The sequence below is a fragment of the Nycticebus coucang genome, chromosome 4 (assembly GCF_027406575.1).
Source record: "Nycticebus coucang isolate mNycCou1 chromosome 4, mNycCou1.pri, whole genome shotgun sequence".
Lineage (NCBI taxonomy): Eukaryota > Metazoa > Chordata > Mammalia > Primates > Lorisidae > Nycticebus > Nycticebus coucang.
This window is the reverse complement of record NC_069783.1, coordinates 84,178,319-84,205,101: the sequence shown is the minus strand read 5'-3', so window position 1 is coordinate 84,205,101 and position 26,783 is coordinate 84,178,319. Positions and strand designations below refer to the sequence as shown.

Sequence of the window (26,783 nt, the reverse complement as noted above, 5' to 3'; positions counted from 1 at the left end):
ATTCCTCATGAGCTCATGGCATAATATGTGTACAGCATAGCACACAGGATAACCAATAGTCCCCATGTAACAGTGATACAAGGTGCTGGGACCTATTTCCCACGAATTCAAAAGTCAATCAACACTTTGTCACATTAAATGGCAAGGTGCCTCCCTGAGCTGCTGGAACCTCTTCCCCTATGAATTCATGGCATGGTAGATACAAATAATAGCATAAACATGTTTCTTGTTCATTCACTACAAGTGTGTTTTTCCCCCCCAAAGAAGTATTAAAGCAAATTTTAATGTGTCCTAAAAAAAAAAAAAAAAAATGGGCGACGCATGTGGCTCAGTGAGTAGGGCGCCGGCCCCATATACCGAGGGTAGTGGGTTCAAACCCAGCCCCGGCCAAAACTGCAACAACAACAAAAAAAAAAAAAAACTCTGACCCAGCCAAAAACTGCCAAATAAAAAAAAAAAAAAAGGTTTCTTCCTCTTCAAGCCATTGTGCGGTTTATTCTGCTCTAGAGGTAATTTCTCCACAGTACAGGCCCGTTTCTGCACATAATCTTTGCCTCTCCGATGTTGCCCAACTTGGGCTTCTGGCACCCCGGGCCCATGCATCATTCAGGTAATGATCTGCCCAAGTGTCCTCGCACAAGGGCTGCAAAGTTGCAGGGACTGCCTTTTAGAGTATCACGAATACTATTGGTATGTGAAAGGAAGTATTCCAGGTCTTTAAATAATGGGAACGTCCAGGAGTGCACTCAGCCTGTTGTAGGGAACCTACTGGGTAACTTTTTCTCAGTAATACTATGTTTCTTTTTCCCAGAGTCTTCTGGGTCTTTCACCTTCCTCTCTTAGCTTACCAACACCTGGCAAATTAATCCTTACCTACTCTACGCTGACACCGCTTATGTCTATTTTGTCTCTGTCACTGTATTTCAAGTGTTGATCGGTGAGGAAATACGTCTTGGACGCGGTGACTTCTGGCAAGTACACCGTGTACTTGTACACCCGAAAATAAAAAGTATCTGATAAAAGGAGCCCTCCTCCGGAGTGTGCTGAGCTGCGGGAAGCATAAGCCAAATCCAAAACGCTTGGATTTCTTAAGGAACAGCCAAGGCTTGTCCCTGCTTCTCGGCAGACCCACCTCACGCCTTGATCTGAGGCAGGCATGATCCCCGAAGTCTCAATGCTGGATAGTCGAGGCTGCAAAATGTGCGCGGCGGCGAAGGGAAGCTTCCTCCAGCCGTGTGCACGATTACAATCCCAGGTAGAGCTGGAAAGCTGGCCTGACCCGGGAGGTCCCCGCCTGCCGGCGCTTCCCCCGCAGGAACCGGGCAGACAGAACCTCTTGGCATCTGGGTGTCAGACGGGTCCCCAGGCCACAGCCCTCGGCGCCCGGGTCCTCCGAGGTTGGGACACCGCCCACTTTTCCCGGTGACGCGGGAGCGGGGGGCTCGGGAATTGTAGTCTCCGGCCGGGAGCCGGCGCCGTGGCTGGGGCTGCGCGGACTTCACGTCCCGGCGGGCAGAGCGGCGCGGCCGGGGGCCGCCAGGGGCGGGGCCGCTCGGCCCTTTAAACCTTTCGGGGCTGCTCCGAGGGCCGCAGCCGGAGACGGCGCCACGAGGGTGCTGGAGCAGTCGCGGTGGCGGCGGGTTGCTCCTGGGAGGTGAGTACTGGGCTCCTTCCTTTCCCCAAGACCTCCAGGGATCTCCTGGGGAAGATCGTGTCCGGGAGGGGTCACCGGCTGCGCACTCCTGCCCTAGCAGGGGGTCCCTGCGCCCACGCCAGCGGGGGCCGAGCCGGGCTTCCCGCCTGAACCCGCCCCTTGCCCGGGGCGCCAGTAGTCAGGTGGCTGTCTGCGCGCCGCGGCTGCCGCTCCACCGGGCCCGCAGACCCTTCCAGCCTCTCCTTGGCTTGGGCCCCTAATTACCCAGTCCTTCCAGCCGTGGTCCCTCAGGCGACGAAGGGTGACTCCCTCTCCAGCCCGCTTGAGTCTCAGCACGCCAGTGGCATTTGGGTTGGCCGCAGAGGCTCCCAGTGGATGCCAGAGGGTGTCCCCGTTCTAGCGGGGATTCAGCCAAAGTTTGGACGCTCAAAGACCCAACGGAATCTCTGGGTGAGGTGTTGACCACCTCCCGCTTCCTTGGCCAGTCACCTGACCCTAGATTTTGATCTGTCTCTCTCCACAAGGCCAGGGCAGCTGATGGTTGTGGCCGAAATACCTCAAGGTAGCCGGGCTGCCCCCTCTTCCCCACCTACCTCTCGTCCTCCCCCCCCACACCACCACCACCCTGGCTCCCCTCCCTCATGACCGCCTGGATCCTCCTTCCTGTCAGCCTGTCAGCATTCTCCATCACTGGCCTATGGACTGTGTGAGTAAGGGATGGGGAGCAACAGGAGCTTGATGGCACACCAAATTCCCATGTCCTGTTATGGGCTCCAGGGTGGTACCTGGGGCTACTCTGGCTGTCTCCAAAGTCTGGCCTGGTGCCTGGACACACAGTCCCTTGGGACCAGCTGGCACTACTTCTGTCCAGGAGGGTGGTCCTGACAGATAACACTTCTAGCTAGGGCAACTTACCAGAGAGCCTCTCGTTGTGGGCTGTGCTGCAGGTTCTTAGGGGTATCCTAACTGGAGTCTCCAGCAAGGACAATTAGGATGAATGGGGCCAGAAATCAAAGTAGAAGAAAATAGTTGGGGGTGGGGTGGCTGGGCCAGGAGGGGCTGGGGGGCAGGGTGACAGTTCTGCTCCCACAGGTATGCCATGGCCGTGATGAACCACCATGTGTGCCCCGTGGAGAACTGGTATGGAGCACTCTACAGACAGCCTCACTCTAAAGAGCCCTTCTTCTCTGTCCCCTCTTGGGCCCACAGCTAACAGGAGCCAGATGGAGACCCTGGGTCTCCAGGCATGGCTTCATGCCTACTTTCCCAACATCCCCTTGCCCATTGGCCTTCTGTTTCAGGTGGATGCTGGGGAGTGGGTTCTTCTGCCTCTGCTGGGGAGGTCTGGGAGAGGGTCCTCTTCAAAGGCTGAGGCTACAGGCCAAGGCAGCCACTTCCCCCAGGCCACTCCCTGTCCTGCCTGCCAGGTCCTACAACGAGTCCTGCTCTCCTGACCCTGCAGAACAAGGGGGCCCCAAGGCCTGCTGCACCCTGGACGATGTCCCCCTCATCAGGTAAAGCCTGGACATTGGGCAGATGAGGGAAACCCAGGGCTCTTCCAGACCCCTAGACAGCCCCTTAAGCAAAAACTGCCCTTGGGTCTCATGAATAATAACTGTCCTAAGAGCCAGTTACTATCCCCTGGGCTCTGCTGAGTACTCTATATGCATAGTCTCTTTCAGTCCTCCCAGCAGGAAAGCCGCTATTATTATCTTCACAATTTTATGAGTGAGGAAACTGAGGCTGGAGCTTGTTTATTCATCCAGGCCACACAGCTAATAAACGTAGGCACCTGGATTTAACTCAAGCCTTCTGACTGCCCAACACAAGTTCTGGCTTAAAGACAGCCAGAGCAGTTGCAGGCCTTGACAAAGAGTCTCAGGTCTGGCTGAGCACCCCTGGGCATTCCGTTCTCTCAGAAGAGCTCTGCTTTGGGGGCTCAGCTTGGAGCCAGTGTAAATGAGGGGCACAAGCTGTAAGCATAAATCCAGCAGCTTGCCTGCTAAGGAGCAGGTGCAGATACAGCAGGGGAGAGCCAGTGGGCTGGACTGGGGGCCCTCTGGTGCTCTTCCCCCTCATCCAGTTCTTGCCCCCTCCTCAGCAAGTGCGGCACATATCCCCCAGAGAGCTGCCTCTTCAGCCTCATTGGCAACGTGGGTGCCTTCATGGGTGAGTTGTACTCTGAGCTCTTGACTTGCTAGCCCAGCCCTGCTCCCCAAAAGGACTTAGAAATCCTTGGCTTCTCAGAATCCTCCCTACCAAGGGCTAAGGCTAGAGGGGCAACTTCTCTCCCATTCCTTTTTTTTTTTTTTTTTTTTTTGAGACAAAGTCTTACTTTGTCACCCTCGGTAGAGTGCGTGGCGTCACAGCTCACAGCAACCTCCAGCTCTTGGGCTTAGGCGATTCTCTTGCCTTAGCCTCCCGAGTAGCGCCTGCCCAGCTATTTTTTTTGTTTTTGCTTTTTTTGTTGTTGTTGAAGTTTGGCCGGGGCGGGTTCCGTCCTGTCACCCCTCCGTATATGGGGCCAGCGCCCTACTCACTGAGCCACAGGCGCCACCCTTCTCTCCCATGCCTTGAAGGCCAGAAGCTGACTGCCACACAGCTGCCCTGCTGGCCAGAGCCTGAGGAAACCAAGTTCACCACTTGACTGCCCCTTCCCTTCCCACCCTCAGAAGGGGCAGCAGCATCCTGACTGGCTTACTGGGTGGGGCCAAGGTGGGAGGGAAGTGTTGCAGGTGCTGGCCCCAGCTGTGCTGTCCTCCCACAGTGGCCCTGATCTGCCTCCTGCGCTACGGGCAGCTCCTGGAGCAGAGTCGACACTCCTGGGTTAACACGACAGCACTCATCACAGGCTGCACCAATGCTGCAGGCCTTGTGGTAGTCGGCAACTTTCAGGTGACCGCCCCACCCCAGTGCTGAACTTTTCACCTAACAAGGACTGGAGAGACTAAGAGGGAAAGGAGGAAGAAGATGGGAGGAGAGGGAAGGAAAGAAGGGATGTGACCTGGAGAGGTGGGGCCACTTCACGGATCAGCCCCTCTCTGGGCCCAGGTGGATCATGCCAAGTCTCTGCACTACGTTGGAGCTGGTGTGGCCTTCCCTGCGGGGCTGCTGTTTGTCTGCCTGCACTGTGCCCTCTCCTACCACGGGGCCACTGCACCCCTAGACCTGGCTATGGCCTACCTGCGAAGTGCGCTGGCTATCATCGCTTTCATCACCCTAGTTCTCAGTATCCTTCCAAGACTTGGCAGCTAGTTCAACCTCTAGCTCAGCCCTCTCAACCAAACAGGGGGTGGGAGGCCTATATTTCAGTTAATACTGCCATGTGCTCTGCCCCTCTGGGGAGGTGAGGCCTGATCTTTGGCCCCAGCTTAGTTACAGTCTGGGACTACAGATGGGATGTTGCTTGGTTTTCACACATGCTACTGTACATTTCCTTAGCCCTAGTTCAGGCGGTATCTTCTTTGTCCATGAGAGTTCTCAGCTGCAGCATGGGGCAGCCCTGTGTGAGTGGGTGTTTGTCATTGATATCCTCATTTTCTATGGTACCTTCAGCTACGAGTTTGGGGCAATCTCCTCAGACACTCTGGTGGCTGCACTGCAGCCTACTCCTGGCCGGGCCTGCAAATCCTCTGGGAGCAGCAGCACTTCCACCCACCTCAACTGTGCCCCTGAAAGCATCGCCATGATCTAAGGTCTAGGGAGGGTGGCTGGCCCGGCCTCCGCAGCACCCACACCACGCCACACCATATCATCTTTGCATTTATTTTGTACCAAAAACAATTTGAGAAAGTGTTCTGTTGGGATCTAGGCTTCCTTACTCCCAGAGAAGTGGCCATCCCACATCCACCTGTGCCATAGAGGAGCAGGACCTACCAGCTGCCACAGCTGCACTACCTGCTCCCCCACCCCACAGTGTTATTTTGTGTTTAAAGGTCACCTGTCCTCACTCACCCAGCCAGCCCTTCAGGTGCCTTCTACTCCCAGTGCAAGAGCCAGACCACTGGGGTTTCCTGCTGCAGGAATTGGGGGCTGGGAATAGCAGAGGGGATAGAAGTTTGGGGGGGAGTGAGCATGCCTTAGTTTGTATGGTAAGGTCCACTTCTGGGCCCACTGAGCTGCACTGGGATTCTTCACTCTGCCCCTCACTTTATGGCAAATAACACAGCAGAACCACGTGGGTATTTTAGTACTTTTTTTTATATCTATTAAAAGAATTCTAATTTGCATGTTTGTAGTCTCTTCTGTAGTTAGGGAGAGCCTGATCCAGGACTGCCTTTCCTAAGCAAAGGATGGTAGGAAGCCCCTTACTCCTAGGAGGCTCCCAATTGTTTTCTAAGAGCAGGGCTGCCAGAAACAAAAGATGCCCAGTGCTATCCAAATACCTCTTGAGGGGTTAAATCCTTTCTGGGCCTCTAGAGAACTGACCTGGACTGACAATCTTACACTTCTTCCTTGACTCAAAAAGTCCAGTTTGAACTCTGACTCCTTAGTAGATGTTGGGTGGGAGAAGAAAAGAACACAGAGAACAATGGTGTAAAAGAAAAACCATGGGATATCAAGGTTTACTAAAGGTACCACACTTAACTACAAATCGCAGAGGGAGGAGAATGCAGGCTAGTTTATCAGCTTTAAGTAGCTACTGATTGGCAGATCCTGACACATTTTGCCTTCCAACCATGAACACATAAATCCAAGGCCTGGCTGGCCCAGTGATTCTTTACCTGGGCTCCATGCCCTAACTCCAAGTGGGCCAGCAGGAAGGGAAACAACCTGATGCTTTCTCTGGTTTAGGACCACCTTCCCCCAATAGCAGTAGGGACCTGGTGGAGGATGCAGAGCCCCTGCCTGGGCCTGTGAGCAATGAAGCCACAGGATGAGTAGAAAAACCTTTAATGAGGACTCAAGGTGCAGGAGGAAGACTTAGAGGGCCAGTGCTCAGCCCCAGCCTCCTCACGTGTACATGGCTGCACGGAGGTTCTCGAGTCGTTGCTGCTGCTGCTGCTTTCGAGCCTAGAGGAAAGAGGACACACCGGGGAGAGGCCAAACCTGAAGGCCTTGGTGGGGGCAGTTACAATGGGGCTGGCCCTTGTTTTCAAGCCTCTGAGAAGCTGCTGCCCCTCCCCAAAGTCACTAAGAAGGCAGCTACAGCCAGGACTCTCAAGCCAACGCAAACCTGCTGAGGTGGAAATGATAGCAGGGACAAGGCCAAAGGAGCCCATCAGGACCTCCTCCACTTAACCACCAGCTCCTACCTTCTCTCGTCTGTGCTCTTCGTAAGTGTCATCATCAGTAGGCAGTTCATGGCGGCACAAGGGGCAAGAATTTGTCTGGGAAAAGGAGAGTAGAGTTCCAACCCAGGTCTGGTATTCATAAGCTAATAACCTTCTCCCACTCCCAATTTCCACCCTTCTATCCCCCAGCTGCCCACAAACAAGTTTGAGAACTGGGCTCAGGTAAGGGTGAAGGCTAGAAGTAAAAGTGGTACCTTGCTTAGCCAGGGCAGAATGCAGTTGGAATGGAAGAGGTGATGGCAAGGCATCTCAATGACAGTCTCCTCCTCCTCAAATTCCAAAAGGCACACGGGGCACTTGAGCTCTTTAGGAGGAAGTGCTGATCAGAAGAGGTGCTATAACCCCCACCTCCCAGCTCCCACTCCTGAAGGCCACTCTTGCTTTAATCTGGCCTGGAAAACTGAAGGGCCAGACTGTGGCTGCCTAAGGTTCTGGCAGAGCTGCCCCCAACAGCAGAGGGCCTGTCCTCACCAGCCTGAGGGCCTCTGATAATTGTCCTGGGGAGGTTCTGGACCACAGTCTTGGCAGCAGGTGGAGGCAGACGGTGTTCCCAATCTACTATCAACCCCAAATCTTCAAAGTCCACACTATGGAAAAGTGACCTAGGGAGGAGCATGCAAGGTCAGAACCGAAAACCATACTTTCTCTTTATCCCCATAATCTACTGGCATTAATAGGAAAATACCCTGCCCAGCTGGTAGTAATAGGTACCTTCAGTGGTTACCAGATGCTCACTAGATTAAAGAAAAAAAAAAAAAAAAACATAGTGGGAAATGGTTTACAGCTGCTATCAGATTGTTTATTCTCATTTTACACATGAGGCAACATACTCAAAGAATTACTCAGGCCGCGAAGAAGGATCTGGTGGAGCCAGATTCCAAGTCGGCAGTGTAGAGTCCCGTGCCCAGCGTTCCAAACGAATATACCTGCCCTCGCGCACACAGCCCCTATCTGGCCCCATGCCCCGCCTTCTCCGTGCCTCCCAGAGCCCGCGGCCCTCCCGCTCCTACTCCCACCACTCTTTAATCCCAGTCCTTCCTACAATCCCCAGGCCCGGGCCCGCCCACGGACAGCCCAAATTATCGAAATGTACACGCCCTCCCCTCAATCTTGCCGCCAAGACTAATACTCCAGATTATTCATCCGTCCTCCCCAGAATCTGCTGCCCCAAATACTCTGCCTTTTTCAGCCAGCCCCAGCCCAGAATCCTGCTGCCTGAGTCCAATACTCAAGGCCCGCGCACCCACCTAGCAAGCTCCAGTAGCATGTTGGTTCGCATCTCTTGCTCGCCATCCAGAGATTCGCAGTCATGTTCATCGAAATAGGACGCCATGGCTTCCGGGCTGTCTGACACAGCGCTCAGTCCCAGTTTGCGTGAGGCCTATAGGTTCTGACCAATAAACTAGTGAGTTGAGAAACGATGACCAATCAGCTTATCCGAGGGACGGGCTTAGTGTCTCCTTAAAGGCACAGAAAGCGGAAGTACTAAGTCAGCCGCCTCGCACTGGCCTGAACAAATCAGGTGACCAAAGGCTAAAGTCAATGGCTCAGGCTGGAGTAGTCAGAAAACATGTTTTGGCATCCAAGCTAAAACTAAATTCCCGTGGTGGTGTCTGTAGTGCTCCAAAAGGCTAAGTATGTAGGTAGTAAGGGTTCTGAGTCTGCCCTGAGTCCCAGAGGCCTTGGCAGTGCAGAGCTAAAGGCCTTTCAGACAGGGAGGTGCGAGCCTAAGGGCTCTGGGTTCTGGGTGCATGGAGTAAAGGCGCTTCCCGCTGCTCTGCCAAGCTCCCGCTGGCCACTTCTGCCCCGCAGCATTCTAGTTGGCTCAGAAGTTTGCACTTCATTTCACCCCCAACCCCCGAAAAAAAATTGCTGCGAATTTCTTATGTGTTAAGCATAAAATAAAGGATTAGGCAAACCTCAACCGAGAGCGGGAAGGTTTCTGACAGGGAATCTGGGGGCTCACTCCTCAATCTCATGCCTAGCTTCTGTAAAAGTAAATAAATGATTTGCATCCCTGGCATCACGAATGTCCTTGAAGAGAGAAGAGGCAAGAGGAGCTTTAGAAACAACACCTCCAAGGCTGAAGGGACCTGGGTCATGGCAGTTGTATGAGTTCTGCAGATGATTCTAATGAGAGACTTAAGAACCACTGCACTCAGTCTGGGCACAGTGGCTCACTCCTGAAATCCTCTGCAAGGCCGAGGTGGGAGGATAACTTGAGCTCAGGTGTTGGAGACCAGCCTGAGCAAAAGCAAGACCCTGTCTCTACTAAAAATAGAAAATTAGCCAGGCATCTGTGGAGTGCACTTGTAGTCCCACCTAGCTACTTAGGAGGCTGAGGCAGAAAGATCGCTCAAGCACATGAGTTTAAGGTTGCTGTGAATTAGGTTAACACCACTGCTCTCTAGCCTGATGTTAGACACAGAGACAGTCTCAAAAATAAATAAGAACCTCACTCAATGATCTGGATGACAGATACTATTTAGCATCTGTAACTGTTAAACATAGATGGACATTTGACCAACAATATCGGTAATCCTCATAATAACAAGTACCATTGTGTCCTTTATACATATGTAAAGGCTGAATCTCAGAAATGGTTTGCTCAAATTCATGCATCTTGTTAAAGTGGTGTTGCTATACTATGCATGCAAGGCAGCATGCTTTCCTCCATCTTTACCAGGAGAGGAAGATTGTAAAGAGCCCAGTAAAAGCAACAAGCTCTGTAAGGGGGTAAAACTCCATATAACTTTTAGGGCTTATTCTTGTTTCTGTCAGTAGCTCTCACTCTACCTAGCAAGGAACTGATCTTTTTTTTTTTTTTTTTTACACACATCCCTGAATTCCCCTGGCCACTCACACTGCAGTTAAGTACCCAGGCAGAGGCTGTCCTGTTTCCCTGGTCTTGGTCTGTGGCCTTCTTTCCTTCTTTCATGCCTTTGCCCAATAATCTTTGCTGTGGCCCTGAAGGCACTGCCTGCCTGAAGGTTTGAAAAGCTGAATTCTTTCCAACAGAGCAAACTCCAGGCCATCCTTTGTGACTCTAAATTATAACACCATAGAAGCCCTCCCTGTTTTTACTGCCACTCACTTCATCTGTAGTCTGGTATAAAACTCAAAGAACACGAATGCAGAAATTGGGGAGGGAGAAGCTATCAGAGAAGAAATTATCTATCTGAAAGGGACAGATAGATGAAATTATTTCTGGCTCGGTGCACGTAGCTCAGTGAGTAGGGCGACAGTCACATACACCAAGGCTGGCGAGTTCAAGCCCAGCCCAGGCCTGCTAAACAACAATGACAACCACAACCAAAAAACAGCTAGGCATTGTGGTGGGCACCTGTAGTCCCAGCTACTTGGGAGGCTAAGGCAAGAGAATCGCTTAAGCCCAAAAGTTTGAAGTTGCTGTGAGCTGTGACACCACAGCACTCTACCGAGGGTGACATAGTAAGACTCTGTCTCAAAAAAATATATATATATACTTCTGGTGGCGCCGGTAGCTCAGTGGGTAGGGCGCCGGCCACATATACCAAGGCTGGCAGGTTCAAACCCAGCCCGAACCAGCTAAAACAACGACAACTGCAACAACAACAAAAAAAATAGCCCAGCATTGTGGTGGGCACCTGTAGTCCCAGATACTTGGGAGGCTGAGGCAAGAGAATCGCTTAAGCTCAAGAGTTTGAGATTGCTGTGAAGCCACAGCACTTTACCGAGGGCAACATAGTAAGACTCCGTCTCGAAAAAAGAAATTATTTCTGAAGTACTTTATCCTCCCTTTTGGAGTCTTCTCACTGGTCCTCTGAGTATTCCCAAGATGTCAGAAAAATAATAGATTTCATTCTCAGGGAATCAGGCTCAGACCCATGGTTCAAGGGTCTGGTTTGGCTTTTGTGTCCTTGTACGTACACTCCAGAAAGGTCTAACTGAATAGGGTTGGATCAAGTAAGGAAGGGAGGGGAAGGGACCACCTCCTGGGGGAGAAGTTCTTTGGGGTGAGCTTTCTAAGCAATCCCAGGGGTGGAGGTAAAGTGGGATTTCCCAATCTGGTGATCTGTAGACATATCCACACACACGCACCAGCTTCTAATCAAACAGCAGCTTTTACTGAGCTCTAGGTGGGACTGGCCTGGCATGGCCGGTACAGAAGGCTGCCCCCCAAGGACCAGTCTGTGGTGTGATGGGAGACGCAGAGGTGCACACATTGGGGCTGCCTTTCAGTGCTCACAGGGGTAGCTCAGATGAGAACAAACACCAGGATTCCCTGGAGACCAGAATGGCCTAGTGTGGCCATTCAGCCTCTCCCCCTGGCCCAACTGTGTCAATCTCCATGCCCTGAGGCAGTGCCTGAATCCTGGGTCTGTGGGGCAGTATTGCTGTCACCGCTCTGTGGGAGAAAGGTGGCCAGCAACACAATCAGGATGACAAGCAGGCCACCACCCACCACCAGCCCCAAGTAGATCCGGCAACGGATGTTCTCCCAACGCTTCTTCTGGGCCAGGGTCTTGGTTGTCTTGCTGAAGGCTGAGCTCTGTGGATACCCACAAACACAGGGTGAAAGTTAGCTGGGTCCCCACTGGCCTCAGAGCCGGCTCCTCCCAACCCTGCCCCAGCAAAGCCTGTCTCCTCCCACTTCCTTCCCATTCTATCTGTTCCAGGCCTGGGAGCCTCCCAGCCTGCCTGCTAGTCTCGCTGGTGTAAACCTTGACTTTCAGTCCTAGCTACTCAACCCCAGTTAACAGTGCCAGTCCTCTACCTTTAGGAAGGTCCACAGCTTCAAACCAAGGACTTCTTCTTGAGTCCTAAGTTACATATCTAGGATAGGGGTGCCTCAGGAAATCTGGAAGTCCCACACTGGCCTTCAAGAAGGCCCAGCCAGCCCCTCCATGGTACTGGAGACCCTGAGCTCAGCCTAAGAGCTCCCTTTGAGGAGCAGTGTACTCCTCCTTTGAAGAGTACCAAGCCTCCCCGCATCACCCCCAACACCTCCTCGTCTCACACCATGTCCAAGAGTTGGTCTGAACGCTGCTCCAGCTCTGCCAGCTTCCCATCACGCTCCAGGACCTTGTCAAAGTTGTTGAGCATGATTTCCGTCACCTCATTCGCCTGCTGCTGGCACCGCTCCAACTCTTTCCCTGCCTGGGCACCAAGCCTCAGGTCAGGGCACCTGGCCCTGAGACCTAGAAGCCCCCTCCCCCTTAACCCCACCATGCATGGGAACAGCATGTAAGTAATAGCATCCTTCATGTAAGGGGTATAAAGATACAATGTGTGTGAAGTGAAAGGCTGCCTTCTGGGTGAGTGTGACTCACCTTTAGGGTCACAGGTGCCTCCCCTTGCCCATCAAGGCAGGGCCTAGATCAGCCCTGGCTTTAGGCATCTCAGCATCCCTTAAGCTTCCCCTGGGTGGGATTTTCCCAGGACCCCACCCTCCCATAAACCAGACACTTTACTCACCTGCTCCAAGATGGTCTCCACCCCATGCACCCCTTCCCTGAGGCTTCCCACTTACCTAAGGAGGCAGCAAAAGAATAGGAAACCAACCTACTTGTCCAGAAGCCAGACAGGGAGGAGATCCACCCCACAGGGCTATTTTTTCTAAGAGACAGAGTCTTAGCCCAGCTCAGGCCTTAATCCCAGCACTCTGAGAGGCTTGGTGGTTCGCTTGAGCTCAGGAGTTTGAGACCAGCCTGAGCCAAAAGCAAGGCCCTGTCTCTACTGAAAATAGAAAAACTGCCAGGTTTTGTGCTGGGCACTTCTAGCTCCAGCTACTCAGAAGGCTGAGGCAAGAGGATCACTTGAGCCCAGGAATTAGAGGTTGCCGTGAGCTATGATGTCACCACACTCTAGCCTGGGGCAATAGAGTAAGACTCTGTCTCAAAAAAAAAAAAAAAAAAAAAGACAGATTTGCTCTCCAACCCAGGCTGATGTACAGTGGCATAATCATAGCTCACTGCAGCCTCAAATTCCTGGGCTCAAGTAATCCTCCTGCCTTAGCCTCTCAATTAGCTAGGACTACAGACACACACTAATTTCTTTTCTTTTAAAAAAATTTTTTTAATAGCCGGGCGTTGTGGCAGGCGCCTATAGTCCCAGCTACTTGGGAGGCTGAGGCAAGAGAATCGCTTAAGCCCAGGAGTTGGAGGTTGCTGTGAGCTGTGTGAGGCCACGGCACTCTACCGAGGGCCATAAAGTGAGACTGTCTCTACAAAAAAAAAAAATTTTTTTTTTTGTAGGCTGGGCATGGGGCTCATGGTTGTAATCCTAGCACTTGGGAGGCCAAGGTGGGTGACTGCCTGAGCTCATAAGTTTGAGACCAGCCTGAGCCAGAGTGAGACCTCATCTCTAAAAATAGCCAGGTGGTGGCTGGGCACCCATAGCTCAGCGGTTAAGACACCGGTCATATACCCCAGGGCTGGCAGGTTCAAAGCAGGCCCAGGCCTACTAAACAACAATGACAAGTGCAACAAGAAAATAGCCGGGCGTTGTGGCAGGTACTGGTAGTCCCAATTACTTGGTAGGCTGAAGCAAAAGAATCGCTTAAGCCCAAGAGTTTGAGGTTGCTGTGAGCTATGATGTGACAACACTCTACAGAGGGCAAGAGAGTGAGACTCTGTCTCAAAAAAAAAAATGTCTTTAGAGAAGGGATCTTACTACATTATTTGACTCAGACTCCTTTCAAACTCCTGGCCTCAATGGATCCTCCAACCTCCTGAGTAGCTGGGACTACAGGTGTGAACCGCCATGCCTGGCCTAGAAAGGTAATTTTGGACCATCATATGTCATAGTCTCTGCTTAACATCCCCTCCCCAAACTGAGAAGTTTGAAGTTCCCTGCTCAGGCTTCTTTCTCCCAGACTAATCATGTTCACTGAATCAGTGCCCTAAGTACCCTCAGCCATCCTGGCCTCTGACTCCTTGCTTCTACTTTCTTCTCAACCATGGTCTTCACCAGAGACCGAGTCACCAAGATGAGACCAACACTTGGATTTCCTAGCCTGGACAACAGCCTCACCTAACAAACCCCAGTTCATTTCAGAGGACTGGGAAGGGAGGTACAGGGTTCAAACTAGGGGAGGTTAAGAAGACAGGAGAGATGGGTGGTGCCTGTGGTTCAGTGGTTAGGGCGCCAACCCCATATACTGAGGGTGGCAGGTTCAAACCCGGCCCCGGCCAAACTGCAACAAGAAAAATAGCCGGTGTTGTGGCGGGCACCCGTAGTCCCCGCTACTCGAGAGGCTGAGGCAAGAGAATTGTCTAAGCCCAGGAGTTGGAGGTTGCTGTGACCTGTAACACCACGGCACTCTAATGAGGGCGATAAAGTGAGACTGTCTCTAAAAAAAAAAAAAGAAGACAGGAGAGAGAGAGAAAGTCTGGGTCATGAGCAAAAAGAGCACTGGGCTTGGGTAAATGTGACAGAGACAGACTCAGAGCAGGTGGCCCAGGTGTGAGCTGGAGGCCCAGGGCAGGTCCAGGGACATTTCAGGGAGATGAATACCAGCAGATTAGTAAACCACAGCAACTCCCTGCTCTCAGCCTACTCTCCCACAGCCCATCCCTGTTCTCTTCTCCTCACAGAAAAGAGGCCACATTTCCTTTCCTGCCTGCCCATATCACCCATTGTCTGCAGCAGACATTTTGGCACTTGACTGAATTCCACTTAAAACCAGAAAACTTAAGTATTGCAAGGGATCTGGCAATAACAGAGCACCACTTCCTACTCAGCCAAGAATCCTCCTTTAGGCTTCTGCAGCTGCCTTCCACGCAGCCTCCAAGCATTCCCAGTGTGTGAGTCCTCTCTCCCCAACTGGACCACAAACTCCCAGATGGAGGGCAGGGATCACTGCCCTCCCTCCCCCCACCACAATCCCAGGAGACCAGGAGGGCAGAATAGTGCTGACCACTGCAAGGACTCAGTGAGTAAGTTAATTGCATTATAGCCTATCCAAAAGCAATTCTTCAGAGATGTTCTCCCAGTATATTTATCTAGCCCAGCAGGAGTTTCAAGGGGTAGGCATTCGAAACCCAAATAGTTCAATATTTACCCATGAGCTAGAAAAGCAATGTACTGTGAGAGGGGGCAGGCAACCCAGTGTAGGGGAGATTACACACCCAGGCCAGGGGCAACAGGAACTGAAGAACACAGAGGAATGATGAAGAGTAGCAAGGCTGTACTCTTTCTACTGCTTCCTGTGTCAAGCATCACCACTACTATTATTACCACTATAGCATTCAACAAGGCTCCATTATTCAGCCCTTGACCTTCCCAACATTCAAATTGCTTAAGGTAAAAACTTGAGAAAGGACAAAGATTTGAAAATGAGAATCACTGCAAGAGATTGCTAAAATGCTGGATATTGTCTTTCTTTCTTCTTCTTCTTCTTTTTTTTTTTTTTTTTTTTTTTCTATTCTAAACTCTACAGCTGTTGTTATCTTGTTCTCCAACAAGGGGTGATATTGGGTCACATTCTCTGGAAAGCTGGCTGTGTCTCCAACTGTAATCAGGACCAGGCCTGCCTGGAGCCAAGATGGTCGCAGGCCTAAAAGAACCTATCTGTTCCAGGAAACACAAAGCCCTCAGACCCTCCTGGGGTGAGTATCTGTCCCTCCTGGGCTCCACTCAACCAGAGGAAAAAGGGCACTGACTATGTGCACAGGTCTCTGTTAGGACCAGGAGAACTGGCACCAGGGAAACGTGGACGGAGATAAACAACTGGAGGGCAAGGGCCATGCTACATTGTGCCACAGTGTAACCGAACAGAGTGTCTGGCTGGACAGTAATGTGATAAACAGTTTCTGAATGAATTTTGCCTATTCTGAAAGAGATCATTCTGCCACTTACGAAAAGACATATATGATACAATTAGATACAATTATCACTGTGTGATACAGAGGGGTAAGTGCTACAGCCGGCCACAGAGAGGCTACTGTTGGAAGGGTGAGAATGTGACTGTGATTCCTTGAGGGATGGTGTGGAGCTGGGACATTCCAGCACTGAGATAGGGACACACCCTGACAGCTAACAGTGACAGATCAGGCAGAGGGTAAATGTAGAGGGGCTGGAGAAGGCAGGAAAATTCAAGTACAGGAGACTAGTTCCAAGGAAGCGACAAGACTTAAGAGCTAGTGCAGGTTTTTGAGCCCAGGGTGACAGCTTACTGGTGGTAAACAGGCACGGATGGATCAAAGTGAGAAAAGTCAGGGCAGAGGGGCAGGCCAGAAGGGGTGGAGAAGTGCCATCAGCAAGGATGTAAGGAGATGCCTATCAGGCTAAGGTCAGCAGGTAGCAGAGAGCTTAGAGAGAGGGGAAGGGTGGATAAGAGAGGCATTTGTGAGACCTGAGAGGCCAGGGGCCTGCAGGGCTTGAGGTTTTGAGCCTGGGTGAGAGGAAAACGGTTGTGTCATTGCCAGAGGGTAGCAGTTCCACAGGAAATGTTCTTGACAGACCATAACCCTCTATGCAGAATAAGCCTTCCACAACACTCTAATCTCCTGTTGGGTTTTTCCAAGTAAATACCCTTGCTTCCTCCTTTGAAAACATAGCTATTGGTCAGGTGCAGTGGCTCACAACCGTAATCCCAGCACTTTGGGAGGTAGAGGAGGGAGGATTGTTTGACCCTAGGAGTTTGAGACCAGCCTGGGCAATATAGTGAGACCCCGTCTCTACAAAATTTGTAAAATTAGTTGGCATAGTGACTTATGCCTGTAGTCCCAGCTTCCCCAGCTTCAGGGGACTGAGGTGTAAGAATTGCTTGAGTCCAGGAGTCCAAGGTTACAGTAAGCTCTGACTGTGCCACAGCACTGTAACCTGCGCAACAGAGTAAGACCCTGTCTACAAAAAGAGAGAAAGAAAGGGGCGGTGCCTGTGGCTCAAGGAGTAGGGCGCCGGTCCCATATGCTGGAGGTGGCGGGTTCAAACCCAGCCCCGGCCAAAAAAAAAAAAAGAGAGAGAGAAAGAAAGGAAGGAAAGAAAGACTCTCAAAAACCCTCCTTGTCTCCCCTTCCCTGTCAGTGGGGAGGATGCCAGCAGCTGTGTTTTCCCTCCTCCCTAGGTCCTCACTGGCTTTGCAGTGGATACCTCTGCTTATTCAAATCCTGCATCTGCTACTCCCCCGCTGAGTGACTGAGACTGAGGATGTGGCCTTCCTGACCTTCCACTTCCTCATCTGTAAAGTGGTGATAATAATATCTAACTCATAATGTTAACTAAGGATTATTTAGTAATTGTAAATAAAAAGCTTAGAATAATGCCTGACACATAATAAATGCTCAATAAGTAAGAACTATTATTATTGACATAGTCCAAATTTCCCTATTTCTTGTTCTTTTGAGTGGGGGATTTAGCTGTTAGATCTCAAGAACTATACAATACTTATGGCCAATAAAACCTCTTAGATAGTTTTACAAAATGTACAGCCAACCAAGGTTTTCCCTCTTGCAAACTTGTGCACTTAGTTGTTTCTAATCTAAATACAGAAATTTGCACAGGCCTATGGTAACTGGCATCTGGTTTACGTTTATCAGGCCCTGCGGGCTGTTGAGAAGATTTTGCATCTTGAGCAATAATAACAGCCACCATCCAGTGGATACATACTCTGAGCTAAGCTCTATGCTGCTAGCTGTCCGTCAGTCTATGTCATTTAATCCTCACAACAACGCACTGAAGACAGTACTATTATCCCAGTTTTATAGGAAACTTTGGCCCAGAGGTATTAAATCACCAGTCCAAGTCATAGAGCCAGTTGAGTAGAAGATCTGGGAGTGGAGCCAAACCTGGCCTCCAGACATCACATTCTTAACCTCTGCACTAAATTAGATGCAGGTAGAGGTAAAACCCCTGTGCTAAATTAGATGTCAGTGCCTTCACTGGCTGGCTAAAGACCCATCGACTCTTTTTGTGCCACCCACTCAACTTGTGTACATATAAGGGAGGCCTGTGGCTCAAAACACACATTTTCTTTGGATCTACAAGATGAATAAATTCAAGTAATCACTCATTCAGTTTCCATCTTTACCACCGTTGCTTTGTTCCTACTTTTTGTTCCATGTATCCCCTATACATGTTATTGTGACTAGAACAAAGAAAATGCTTAAGAAATCTTTGCTGATGAAATGAGTCACAGAGAAGGGAAGAGAAGGATCAGGTAAAGAAAGGGAATGGGAGAAAGGAAGGGAAAGAACTGAAGAGAGAAAAGGGGGCAAAAGACAAGAGAGAAGGATAGGTTTAGAAGAGTGAGTGGAAAAGAGTGAGCAATATACCCTCCCAAGGCTCGAATCCACTATGTGCCTCACATGTATCTGTGAGAGTCACACACACACACACACACATATATTGGCAATAGGGTCTTGCTATATCATCCAGGCTAGAGTGCAGTGACACAATTATAGCTCACTGCAGCCTAGAACTCCTGGACTCAAGAATCCTTCCACCTTGGCCTCCTTAAAGTGCTAGAGTTGCAGATGTAAGCCACCAGGCCCAGCCAGCCCTAATAAATTACCCTGGCTTCAGATTTCATTTCCAGAATTCCCTCTTGGGTGGCACCTGTGACTCAGTGGGTAGGGCGCCAGCCCCATATACCGAGGGTGGCAGGTTCGAACCCAGCCCTGGCCAAGCTGCAACAAAAAAATAGCCGGGCATTGTGGCAGGCGCCTGTAGTCCCAGCTACTTGGGATGCTGAGGCAAGAGAATCGCTTAAGCCTGAGAGTTTGAGGTTACTGTGAGCTGTGACGCCACGATACTCCGCTGAGGGCAATAAAGTGAGACGCTGTCTCTAAAAAAAAAAAAAGAAAGAAAGAAAAGAAAAGAATTCCCTGTTCTCTCCAAAAGCTAAGTGCCAGCTGAACCCCTAATGCTGCCTGATCCCTTGCTTTGAAATGGGCTCTAGAATCTGTCCTCAGAGTCTCCCTCAGTTTCCTGGAGTGGCTTCGGAGCTCACTGCTACCTTCCTGCCCCATTTCCTCTTCCTGCCCCCAGTTCCCTGGAGAAGAGGCTGTCCAGGAGTCTAGGCATTCTGGCGTCCTTGTGATCCCCAACCAGGCCACATCCATCACACCTCAGCCATTTCTCCAAGACAGAATCTTAAAGTGCCAAACCTGTTTCCTGACCAACCCATCTTCCCAGGAACCCAGTGAAGGGGGAAACTGGCACCAGCTGTTCCTGACACCTTTGCTTTGGAGATGGCTGAGTGAGAACAGAGGCCATAGTCTGCAGCAGGAGTGGGAGTGACTCAACTCAGGAATGTGTCACTAGGTAGAGGTTGGGAGGGAGTCAGGCCTGTGCCACACTGATAACTTCAGTGGAACTTTTACAGTAAATATCTGCCTTTCTCTTTCATCAGGGGAAGGAGTTTCTCTCCAACAGCCTGCCGTGAGGGCTGAAATGGCCTCTGCCACCCCCTCTGCTCAGGTTTCCGATTCCTGGGCCAGGCTTGGCTCCTCACAGCTGCGGGAAAGGCTGAAAAGGTCATCACATTACCTACCACTTCTTAGCACTGGCTTCGGAGTGCCAGGCGGGTCTTCTCTGCCATTGTATCTCCTTTAACCTCACAATGACCCATGGCAGGTATTGCTGACCCCACTTCACAGATACGGAAAAGGAGGCTCAAGGAGGTTAAGTGACTGTGCCGAGTCAGAGAGCCAGGATCCCACCCCGAGCATGACACCAGAGCCGGTGTTCGAACCTCCTTGCTACAGGAGATGGGAAACCCGAGCCCCGCTCCCTCCGCCGGCAGCCGGGCAGCCTGGACGGGGCGCACGCCTCCCTTTCCCTCCCTGCGCAGAGCGGAGGGTCCGCCCCCGTCCCGCTGCCGGCCGCGCCACCTGGTGCGGGTCGGACTCGTGCTGGCCAGGGGACGCCCCCGCCCTCGGACTTCGGACTCCTCTCTCTCCCACCCGCCACGCTCGCCCTCTGCCCTTCGCCGCACGGGCTGGCCAGCCCCGCCTGGGCCCTCACCATCGCCGCTGTCACCGCCTCGCCGGCTCTGCCTCCTCTGCCCAAGCGGCCGCAGTGCCAAGAGCCGGGAAGGAAGCAGAGGGGCGGGGCGGGGCGGGCCTCGGGCGAGGGCGGGGGGCGCTCCTTCCGTGAACGGCGACCCGGGCCGAGTCAAATCGAAAGCGATCGGCGACAGAGACTGGGTTCCTTGGGGAGTTTCCTCTCCGGTCGCCGAAGCCTGACTTGGGATGACACCTCAGCCTGGTGAACTTATGCCGGACCAGCGTGCCGCCAGGTCTGCACGCCGGCCACATCTGGGGGCCTAATCTAGGAGATGGGCACGAAGGGGTGGGCGCTGTAGACCTCACAGGGGCTAGGCGGAGAAGAGAGGATTGGGAGGTTTCATTATTCAACAAACATCTGTATGAATGCCGTTGTCGGGTACTGCGCTAGGTGCTGGAGACGCCACAAACAAGATGTAGGGTCTTCCCCCGAACCAAAAACAGGGCCCCCAAAGTTCTGAAACTAAAGGAAAGTAGTGGTTGCACAACCGTCAGAATACATACTCACAGAATTGTACATTTTAAAACGAAACGGTATGTTATATAAATTACATCTCAATTCAAAAAGGAAGCAATTCCCATGGGCAAGATGCTAGCTCTAGCTTGTCTGTATTTCTCTCCTCAAATGAGAGCAAGTGCACTTCTGCCCTGGGGTGAACCTGCTCTTCAAACAGACCATAGAGGAGGCTGGTGTATCTACCCCATCTTCTCCTATCCGTGCTTCAAAGAAACCACCAGCCACCTGTTCCCCACCTACCCCACGCCATCCCCAACATCTCAAATGAGGCCCCTCTTCATCAAGGGTGCTGAGGGCTTCCCTCCCTGGGCTACCTCTGTGGGCACAGAAGTCCCAGAACAACAGAGGTTCTCAGACCTTCACTCCTACCCTGGACAGCCTGCCTCCCAAGGAAAAGACTTCACTTCAATTTCTTAGACTTTGAGTGGACCAAGAGAGAGAGAAGATAGACATAAGTTAGGGTAAAAACTATCCTGAGAATCTTTTTTTGTGTCTTCATCCTCTCTCCCCAAGTTTCAGAGCATGATTCTAAAATCTGATTAGGGAATCATGGATTCCAGTATCCAGTCTAGTTCCAAATCCTGCCCCCCAACCCTACTCTTTCCCTGCTTCCTCCCAACAACAGGTTGTTTCCAATTCTGGAGAGCTTATGGAAGCAAGAGGGATGGAAGCTTATGGAAGAAAGAGCAATGATAAGAACCCTCCCCACAAACCAGGCAGACCCGGCACTGGACAGACTAACAATGATGGTGGAACCTGGTGGGGAGGAGGGAGGCCTAAAGACAGAGAGGCTCATTGTGCACAGAGGGGAAGGAAGACCACAGCCCCGTCCTGTGACACTGACGATGCTCAGCCATGGGATGCAGGCAAGAGATGCTCACTCCCTCAGAGGCCTTGCTAGGTCCCAAAAGGTAGGGGCAGAGAAAAGACAAACAGAACATGCAAAAACACAATAAAAGGAAAAGCAGTCCAGTTCCTCCAGCCCTCAGCTCTAGACTACAACAGGGTCATAAAAGAGAGATGGCTGTGTGGAAGAGGCAAGAGGCCCTCAACCAGCTCCTAAATGTTCTGTCCAAGTAAACTTCATGTCTCAGCTAATACCTCCACAAGAAGAGTAGTAACGGGCCATGACAAGACCCAAGGGGGACATTTAAAAATCTTGCATACTGGGGGAGGCGCCTGTGGCTCAAAGGAGTAGGGTACCAGCCTCATATGCTGGAGGTGGCGGGTGAACCTGGCCAAAAACTGCAAAAAATAAAAATTAAAGAAATTAAAAATCTTGCATACTATCCTAAAATGCTGTGAAGGGACTGGAAACAGTGGTTCACATCTATAATCCCAGCACTTTGGGAAGCCAAAGCAGGAGAATCACTTGTGACCAGGAGACTGACAACAGCTTGGGCAACACAGCAAGAGCCTGTCTCTACAGAAATTAAAAAATTGACTAGTAACTGAAGTCCCAGTTACTCAGAAGGCTAAGGCAGGACAATCACTTGAGCCCAGGAGTTTGAGCCTGTAGTGAGCTAGGATCACCTACTGCAGTCCAGGCTTTGTGACAGAATGAGATACTATTATTCATTTTAAAAAATCACTATGAAAGTTTTGAATTTTCTATATTCCAAGGACCGTCCCCAAAAATTCTTATTCTTGAGTCCCATGATAATGAATAGAAAAAGGAGGAATAGTCTTTATTTTCCAAACATATACTCTCCTTTGACAACATGGATTTCAGATGGGAGAATCTCAGCTAGAAGTCTTCAAGGAACAAAGAAATAGAAAAGCCAAAGGCAAAATGGAAAGGGAGAAAATGCCTCTTACACACAAGGATACTGAAAGGTCTTTATTGTCCACTAGCCACCAACTGTTTCCCAGCCACATGCTGGGCCCTCTGAGTCTCTCCAACCCACTCTAAGGACTGGTAGAATGCAGCCACAGTTCAGCTCTCTCTTTCTGTGGAACTAAGGTACTCGGGAATACAACATGGCAGTGGGGCCTCAGGGTGAGGGGCAGGAGGACCTAGCAGCATTCCCTATGGAGGAAGACAGGAGAGAGGGCCCCTCTTAGTACCCATTATGAGGGGTTGCCACCAAAGAGAAGGGAGGACAGGACACCCTAAGTTACTTAATGGATGACTCCAGTGGCAAAGAGCACGATGAAGAGGATGATGATAAAAACAATCACACAGATGAGGACGATCATCTTCACATTTTTCCACCACAACTTCCGAGCCACCTTCTGCGATGTCGTCTTAAAGTGCTCAGACTGTTGGGGATAAGATAGAGACAATGACCCATTGGCTCCTCCCACTGAAATAAGAGGGTAAATAGAGCCCCACAAACCATAGGTATGCCATACATCTAAGTGTTTACATTAGAAGACGAGGTCACAGGGCGGCCCCTGTGGCTCAAGGAATGGGGCGCCGGCCCCATATACCGGGGGTGGCGGGTTCGAACCCGACCCAGGCAAAACTGCAAAAAAAAAAAAAAAAAAAAAGATGAGGTCATGGAGGCTCCTGTGGCTCAGTGAGTAGGGCACTGGCCCCATATACCGAGCGTAGTGGGTTCAAACCCGGCCCCGGCCAACTGCAACAAAAAAATAGCTAGGTGTTGTGGTAGGTGCCTGTAGTCCCAGCTACTCGGGAGGCTGAGGCAAGAGAATTGCCTAAGCCCAAGAGCTGGAGGTTGCTGTGAGCTGTGACGCCACGGCACTCTACCGAGGGTGACAAAATAAGACTCTATCTAAAAAAAAAAAAAATGAGGTCACGAACTGTTAAATAAAAGATGCTCTATCCACCTACCTTGACAAATATACTTTCCTAACAATCTGGAGGGCCAGGTTCAAATTTAGAATTCTTGGGCTTCTGAGAGGTCTCTACCTGAATGTGACTAGGGGTCCCCTTTATTTTCTTATCCCTGCACTGTCATGCACACTGAGGGGTCTTTTACACATGCTTGTATCCTAAATTGTGATACTAGCAGCACAATCTGCCCTTAGGACGGCAGACCCTGGGGCCAAGAAGTGCAGGCTCCATGGTGGGCACATCTCCTGGCTCTAAGACTCCTTGCTAGAGGAGGGACCAGGACCTTACAGGGGGTTGAAAGTGAGGAAACTATTCCTCCTCTCCCTCACAACTGAAGTTGTAGACACTAAGTTTCCCTGGGTCACACTCCCCAAATTAAGCTGCAGAAAGAGGCACTAAGTCCTAGGGAGACAAAATAGTGATACCCACGGCTGGCACGGTGGCTCATGCCTGTAATCTTTTTTTTTTTTTTGTAGAGACAGAGTTCTACCCTATGCCCTGAGCAGAGTGCAATGGTGTCATAGCTCACTGCAACCTCAGACTCAGGCTGTGGGCATCCTGCTGCCTCAGTCTCCAAAGCTGCTGGGATTACAGGCACTTGCCGCAGCACCCGGCTGGGTTTTTCAATTTTTTTCATGAGTCGGGGTCTCACTCTCGCTCAGACAAGCCTCGAACTCCTGAGCTCAAGCAATCCTCCCACCTCAGCTTCCCACAGTGCTGGGATTACAGGCGTGAGCCATCACGCCCAGCTCACGCCTATAATCCCAGCACTCTGGGACGCTGAGGCCGGTGGACTGCTTGAGCTCACAAGTTCGAGACCAGCCTGAGCAAAAGTGAGACCCTCGTCTCTACCAAAAATAGAAAAACTGAGTAAGAGGATCGCTTGAGCCCAAGAAGTGCAAACAGTGGCATCTGTTCTTCCTCCCCCCATAAGCCCCAGTCACTAGATCCATCCCCTGGGCTCTAATACCAATCAGTGGAGCACAGCAGATTCAGAAATGGGGAGTCAGCTCATATCAGCTCCCCAAACAGGTGAAAGGCAACAGAAATAGCAGACTTCTATCCCTTCTGTTCATTTTGCCCCACCAAAAATAATTTTCTTCCTCCCAACAATTCTCCCTCCTCTTCCGCCATCCTCCAGTGGGCTCCCTGTCTCACTGTGGCTTCCAGATCCTCTGTCTTGTTGCGGAGATGGTCCAAATTTTCTCCTCGGGCCAGGATCCGCTCCACATTCTGGGTCATGATATTCTTGACTCCTTCCACCTGACTCTGCAGGTTCCGTACGCGATCATTTCCTCCGTCTTCACTGGCTTCCTCCTGAGCAGCAACACATGGGTTAATTAGACCAAGTGGTAGAGGAAGGAGAAACTCAACCTCAGAGACCAGGGGAGAACAAGACCTAAGGTGGACTTCAGCCATTTGCAGTGCTTAAGTTATTTATAAAGAGGATGTTTTCATGTTTTATTCCTATAATCAAAAATATATACATGTGTAAGCCCTAGAAGGTGAGATCTGATGCTAAACACACCAGATTAAACTTCTTTTTGGATTCTCAGGACCTCTAATCAGGAAAAGCAGCATCCTGCTGAATCTCAAACTTCCCCGCTTCCTTGCTCCTCAGAAAGCCTCACAGAAGACAGCAGGGCCAGCAGCTCACAATATTCCCTTCCAGTACAGAGCCGATCACTATTTACCGATGCCCAGAGCCAGCCTCTTTTCCTGAGCCCACTAGATTTTCATTAAAAGTGTCTGTACCAGGGCGGCACCTGTGGCTCAGTCGGTAAGGCGCCAGCCCCATATACCGAGGGTGGTGGGTTCAAACCCGGCCCCGGCCAAACTGCAACCAAAAAATAGCCGGGCATTATTGTGGGCACCTATAGTCCCAGCTACTCGGGAGGCTGAGGCAAGAGAATCGCTTAAGCCCAGGAGTTGGAGGTTGCTATGAGCTGTGTGAGGCCACGGCACTCTACCGAGGGCCATAAAGTGAGACTCTGTCTCTACAAAAAAAAAAAAAAGTGTCTGTACCGGCCAACAGAACACCCTCAGGTATCCCCAAGCATCTCCGTCTCCAAGACAGCTGCTGGAGAGGGGCTCTGGCTGCTGGCCTTCCTGGGCAATCTAACTGTAGTTTCATTGCTGTGCAACCGGTGACCAAGTTCCCCCCAGGGCCCCCTGAGACGTTGAGCTGCACACTTCTGCTTTCCCTACCACTTGGTACCAGCCTCAGGCACCAAACCACTGCCTGGGGATGCTGATATTAAATAAAACACCCGCTTGGGTGTGGGAGTGGGGGAATGGAGGACAAGTCCTCTCTGGGTAATGCCCCATCTAGGAGGCTTCATGATAAGGGTTTTGAACAAGGAAGGAAAAACATTATGAAGCTCCTCCCTCCCTGACCCACTGGGCCCCTAGGGGTGAGGGTCAAAACTAGATTATCACCGAGAACCAACTTCTGGTTTGTTCCTCACATTAATGGAGAAGGGGCTGATTCCTTGGATTCAGTGGACAAATTCTTCAGGTTTCTGTATGGGGCTGAAGTGAAAGGCCCAGGGGAGAGCTTGAGCTGCTCATCTGGAATCCGAGCTGGGAACAGCAGAGGCGCTGCGGTGCCAGGTAGGGTCACAATACCCAGTTCAGGCACGGCCAGAGGAGAAGGTGGAAGGTGGCGCAACAACTCTTTCCTTGGAATTCAGACCCCCCACCCCTACTGGAGCCCTGGTCCTGGCCAGCACAGACAGCAGGGGAGGGAGGTGGTTGAAAAAGAGCAGGAACCCGCTCCGGATGGCTCAGGGCTATTTGCAGCCCAGTTGTCAAAGAAGAGAGGCCACAGGCACCCCTCTAACTTTACCACTCATTCTCCTTCCCGGCACAGCCAACCTCTAGTCCGACCCCCCTCTGGCTCCTCTTTAAATCAGCCCTTTCCTAGTTCCCAGTTCACTCACCATTCCTCCCAGCAGCTCAGGCCTGTCAGCAGCTGAACTTGCTTAGTCTATTTCCTCCCCGGCCGCCAGCGTTCACTTCCTGCTTGCTCCAACTTTCAGCCTGGCCCTGCCCACCTCGCATCCCGAGCTGCCGCGGCCACACCTCCTGCAGGTTCCCCTAGGTAGGCAGGCACCCTCCCAGTAGCCTCCCAAACAGGGACTTACACTTAAAGCAACAGGGCTCCCTGGCGCCAAAAGTCTTCTAACTTGTCTGGAATGAGAAAAGAAAGATCAGGCAGCCCTCCTAGGTTTCCTGAGGCTGGACCTCCTGATCTAGAAGGAAAGTTGTTTCCTTTTTATGTCTTGAATTTCTAATTCCAGTTTCTAGAGACCAAGATCAATCATACAAAGGGTGGGACAAGTTTTGGCACCTGTAGCCCAGTGGTTACAGTGCCAGCCACATACACCGAGGTTCAAACCCAGCCCGGGCTAACTAAACAACAATGACAACTGCAACAACAACAACAACAACAACAAAATAGCTGGGCATTGTGGCGGGTGCCTGTTGTCCCAGATATTTGGAAGACTGAGGCAAGAAAATCACT

The 26,783-nt window shown here is 51.2% G+C and overlaps 4 protein-coding genes across 7 annotated transcripts; 1 reads left to right on the top strand and 3 right to left on the bottom strand.

Moving 5' to 3' along the window:
* Nucleotides 1–1,144: 1,144 nt before the first annotated feature.
* TMEM150A (transmembrane protein 150A) lies at nucleotides 1,145–5,883 on the top strand. Of its 3 annotated transcripts, XM_053586820.1 has the most exons (8): nucleotides 1,145–1,654; nucleotides 2,179–2,360; nucleotides 2,747–2,794; nucleotides 3,082–3,168; nucleotides 3,756–3,823; nucleotides 4,422–4,549; nucleotides 4,706–4,883; nucleotides 5,107–5,883. In XM_053586820.1, the coding sequence occupies exons 2-8, from the start codon at nucleotides 2,296–2,298 to the stop codon at nucleotides 5,346–5,348; spliced, it is 816 nt and encodes a 271-aa protein (XP_053442795.1). In that variant the 5' UTR covers nucleotides 1,145–1,654; nucleotides 2,179–2,295; the 3' UTR covers nucleotides 5,349–5,883. The 3 variants fall into 3 exon arrangements, with proteins under 3 accessions (XP_053442795.1, XP_053442796.1, XP_053442794.1); XM_053586821.1 differs by lacking the exon at nucleotides 1,145–1,654 and having other exon boundaries at nucleotides 2,224–2,360; nucleotides 4,370–4,549; XM_053586819.1 differs by lacking the exon at nucleotides 1,145–1,654 and having other exon boundaries at nucleotides 2,261–2,360; nucleotides 2,747–3,168.
* A 648-nt stretch (nucleotides 5,884–6,531) lies between these two features.
* On the bottom strand, nucleotides 6,532–8,342 carry RNF181 (ring finger protein 181). The gene is made up of 5 exons (XM_053586823.1): nucleotides 8,196–8,342; nucleotides 7,420–7,550; nucleotides 7,143–7,252; nucleotides 6,910–6,984; nucleotides 6,532–6,667 (listed from the first exon to the last, which is right to left on the bottom strand). The coding sequence occupies exons 1-5, from the start codon at nucleotides 8,279–8,281 to the stop codon at nucleotides 6,608–6,610; spliced, it is 462 nt and encodes a 153-aa protein (XP_053442798.1). The 5' UTR covers nucleotides 8,282–8,342; the 3' UTR covers nucleotides 6,532–6,607.
* Nucleotides 8,343–11,032: 2,690 nt separating this feature from the next.
* VAMP5 (vesicle associated membrane protein 5) lies at nucleotides 11,033–20,002 on the bottom strand. Of its 2 annotated transcripts, XM_053586825.1 has the most exons (3): nucleotides 19,900–20,002; nucleotides 11,950–12,087; nucleotides 11,033–11,479 (listed from the first exon to the last, which is right to left on the bottom strand). In XM_053586825.1, the coding sequence occupies exons 1-3, from the start codon at nucleotides 19,900–19,902 to the stop codon at nucleotides 11,270–11,272; spliced, it is 351 nt and encodes a 116-aa protein (XP_053442800.1). In that variant the 5' UTR covers nucleotides 19,903–20,002; the 3' UTR covers nucleotides 11,033–11,269. The 2 variants fall into 2 exon arrangements, with proteins under 2 accessions (XP_053442800.1, XP_053442799.1); XM_053586824.1 differs by lacking the exon at nucleotides 19,900–20,002 and having other exon boundaries at nucleotides 11,950–12,899.
* A 2,280-nt stretch (nucleotides 20,003–22,282) lies between these two features.
* On the bottom strand, nucleotides 22,283–26,324 carry VAMP8 (vesicle associated membrane protein 8). The gene is made up of 3 exons (XM_053586826.1): nucleotides 26,200–26,324; nucleotides 24,416–24,574; nucleotides 22,283–22,719 (listed from the first exon to the last, which is right to left on the bottom strand). Exons 1-3 carry the CDS (start codon nucleotides 26,200–26,202, stop codon nucleotides 22,579–22,581), a joined length of 303 nt encoding a protein of 100 aa, XP_053442801.1. The 5' UTR covers nucleotides 26,203–26,324; the 3' UTR covers nucleotides 22,283–22,578.
* Nucleotides 26,325–26,783: the final 459 nt, after the last annotated feature.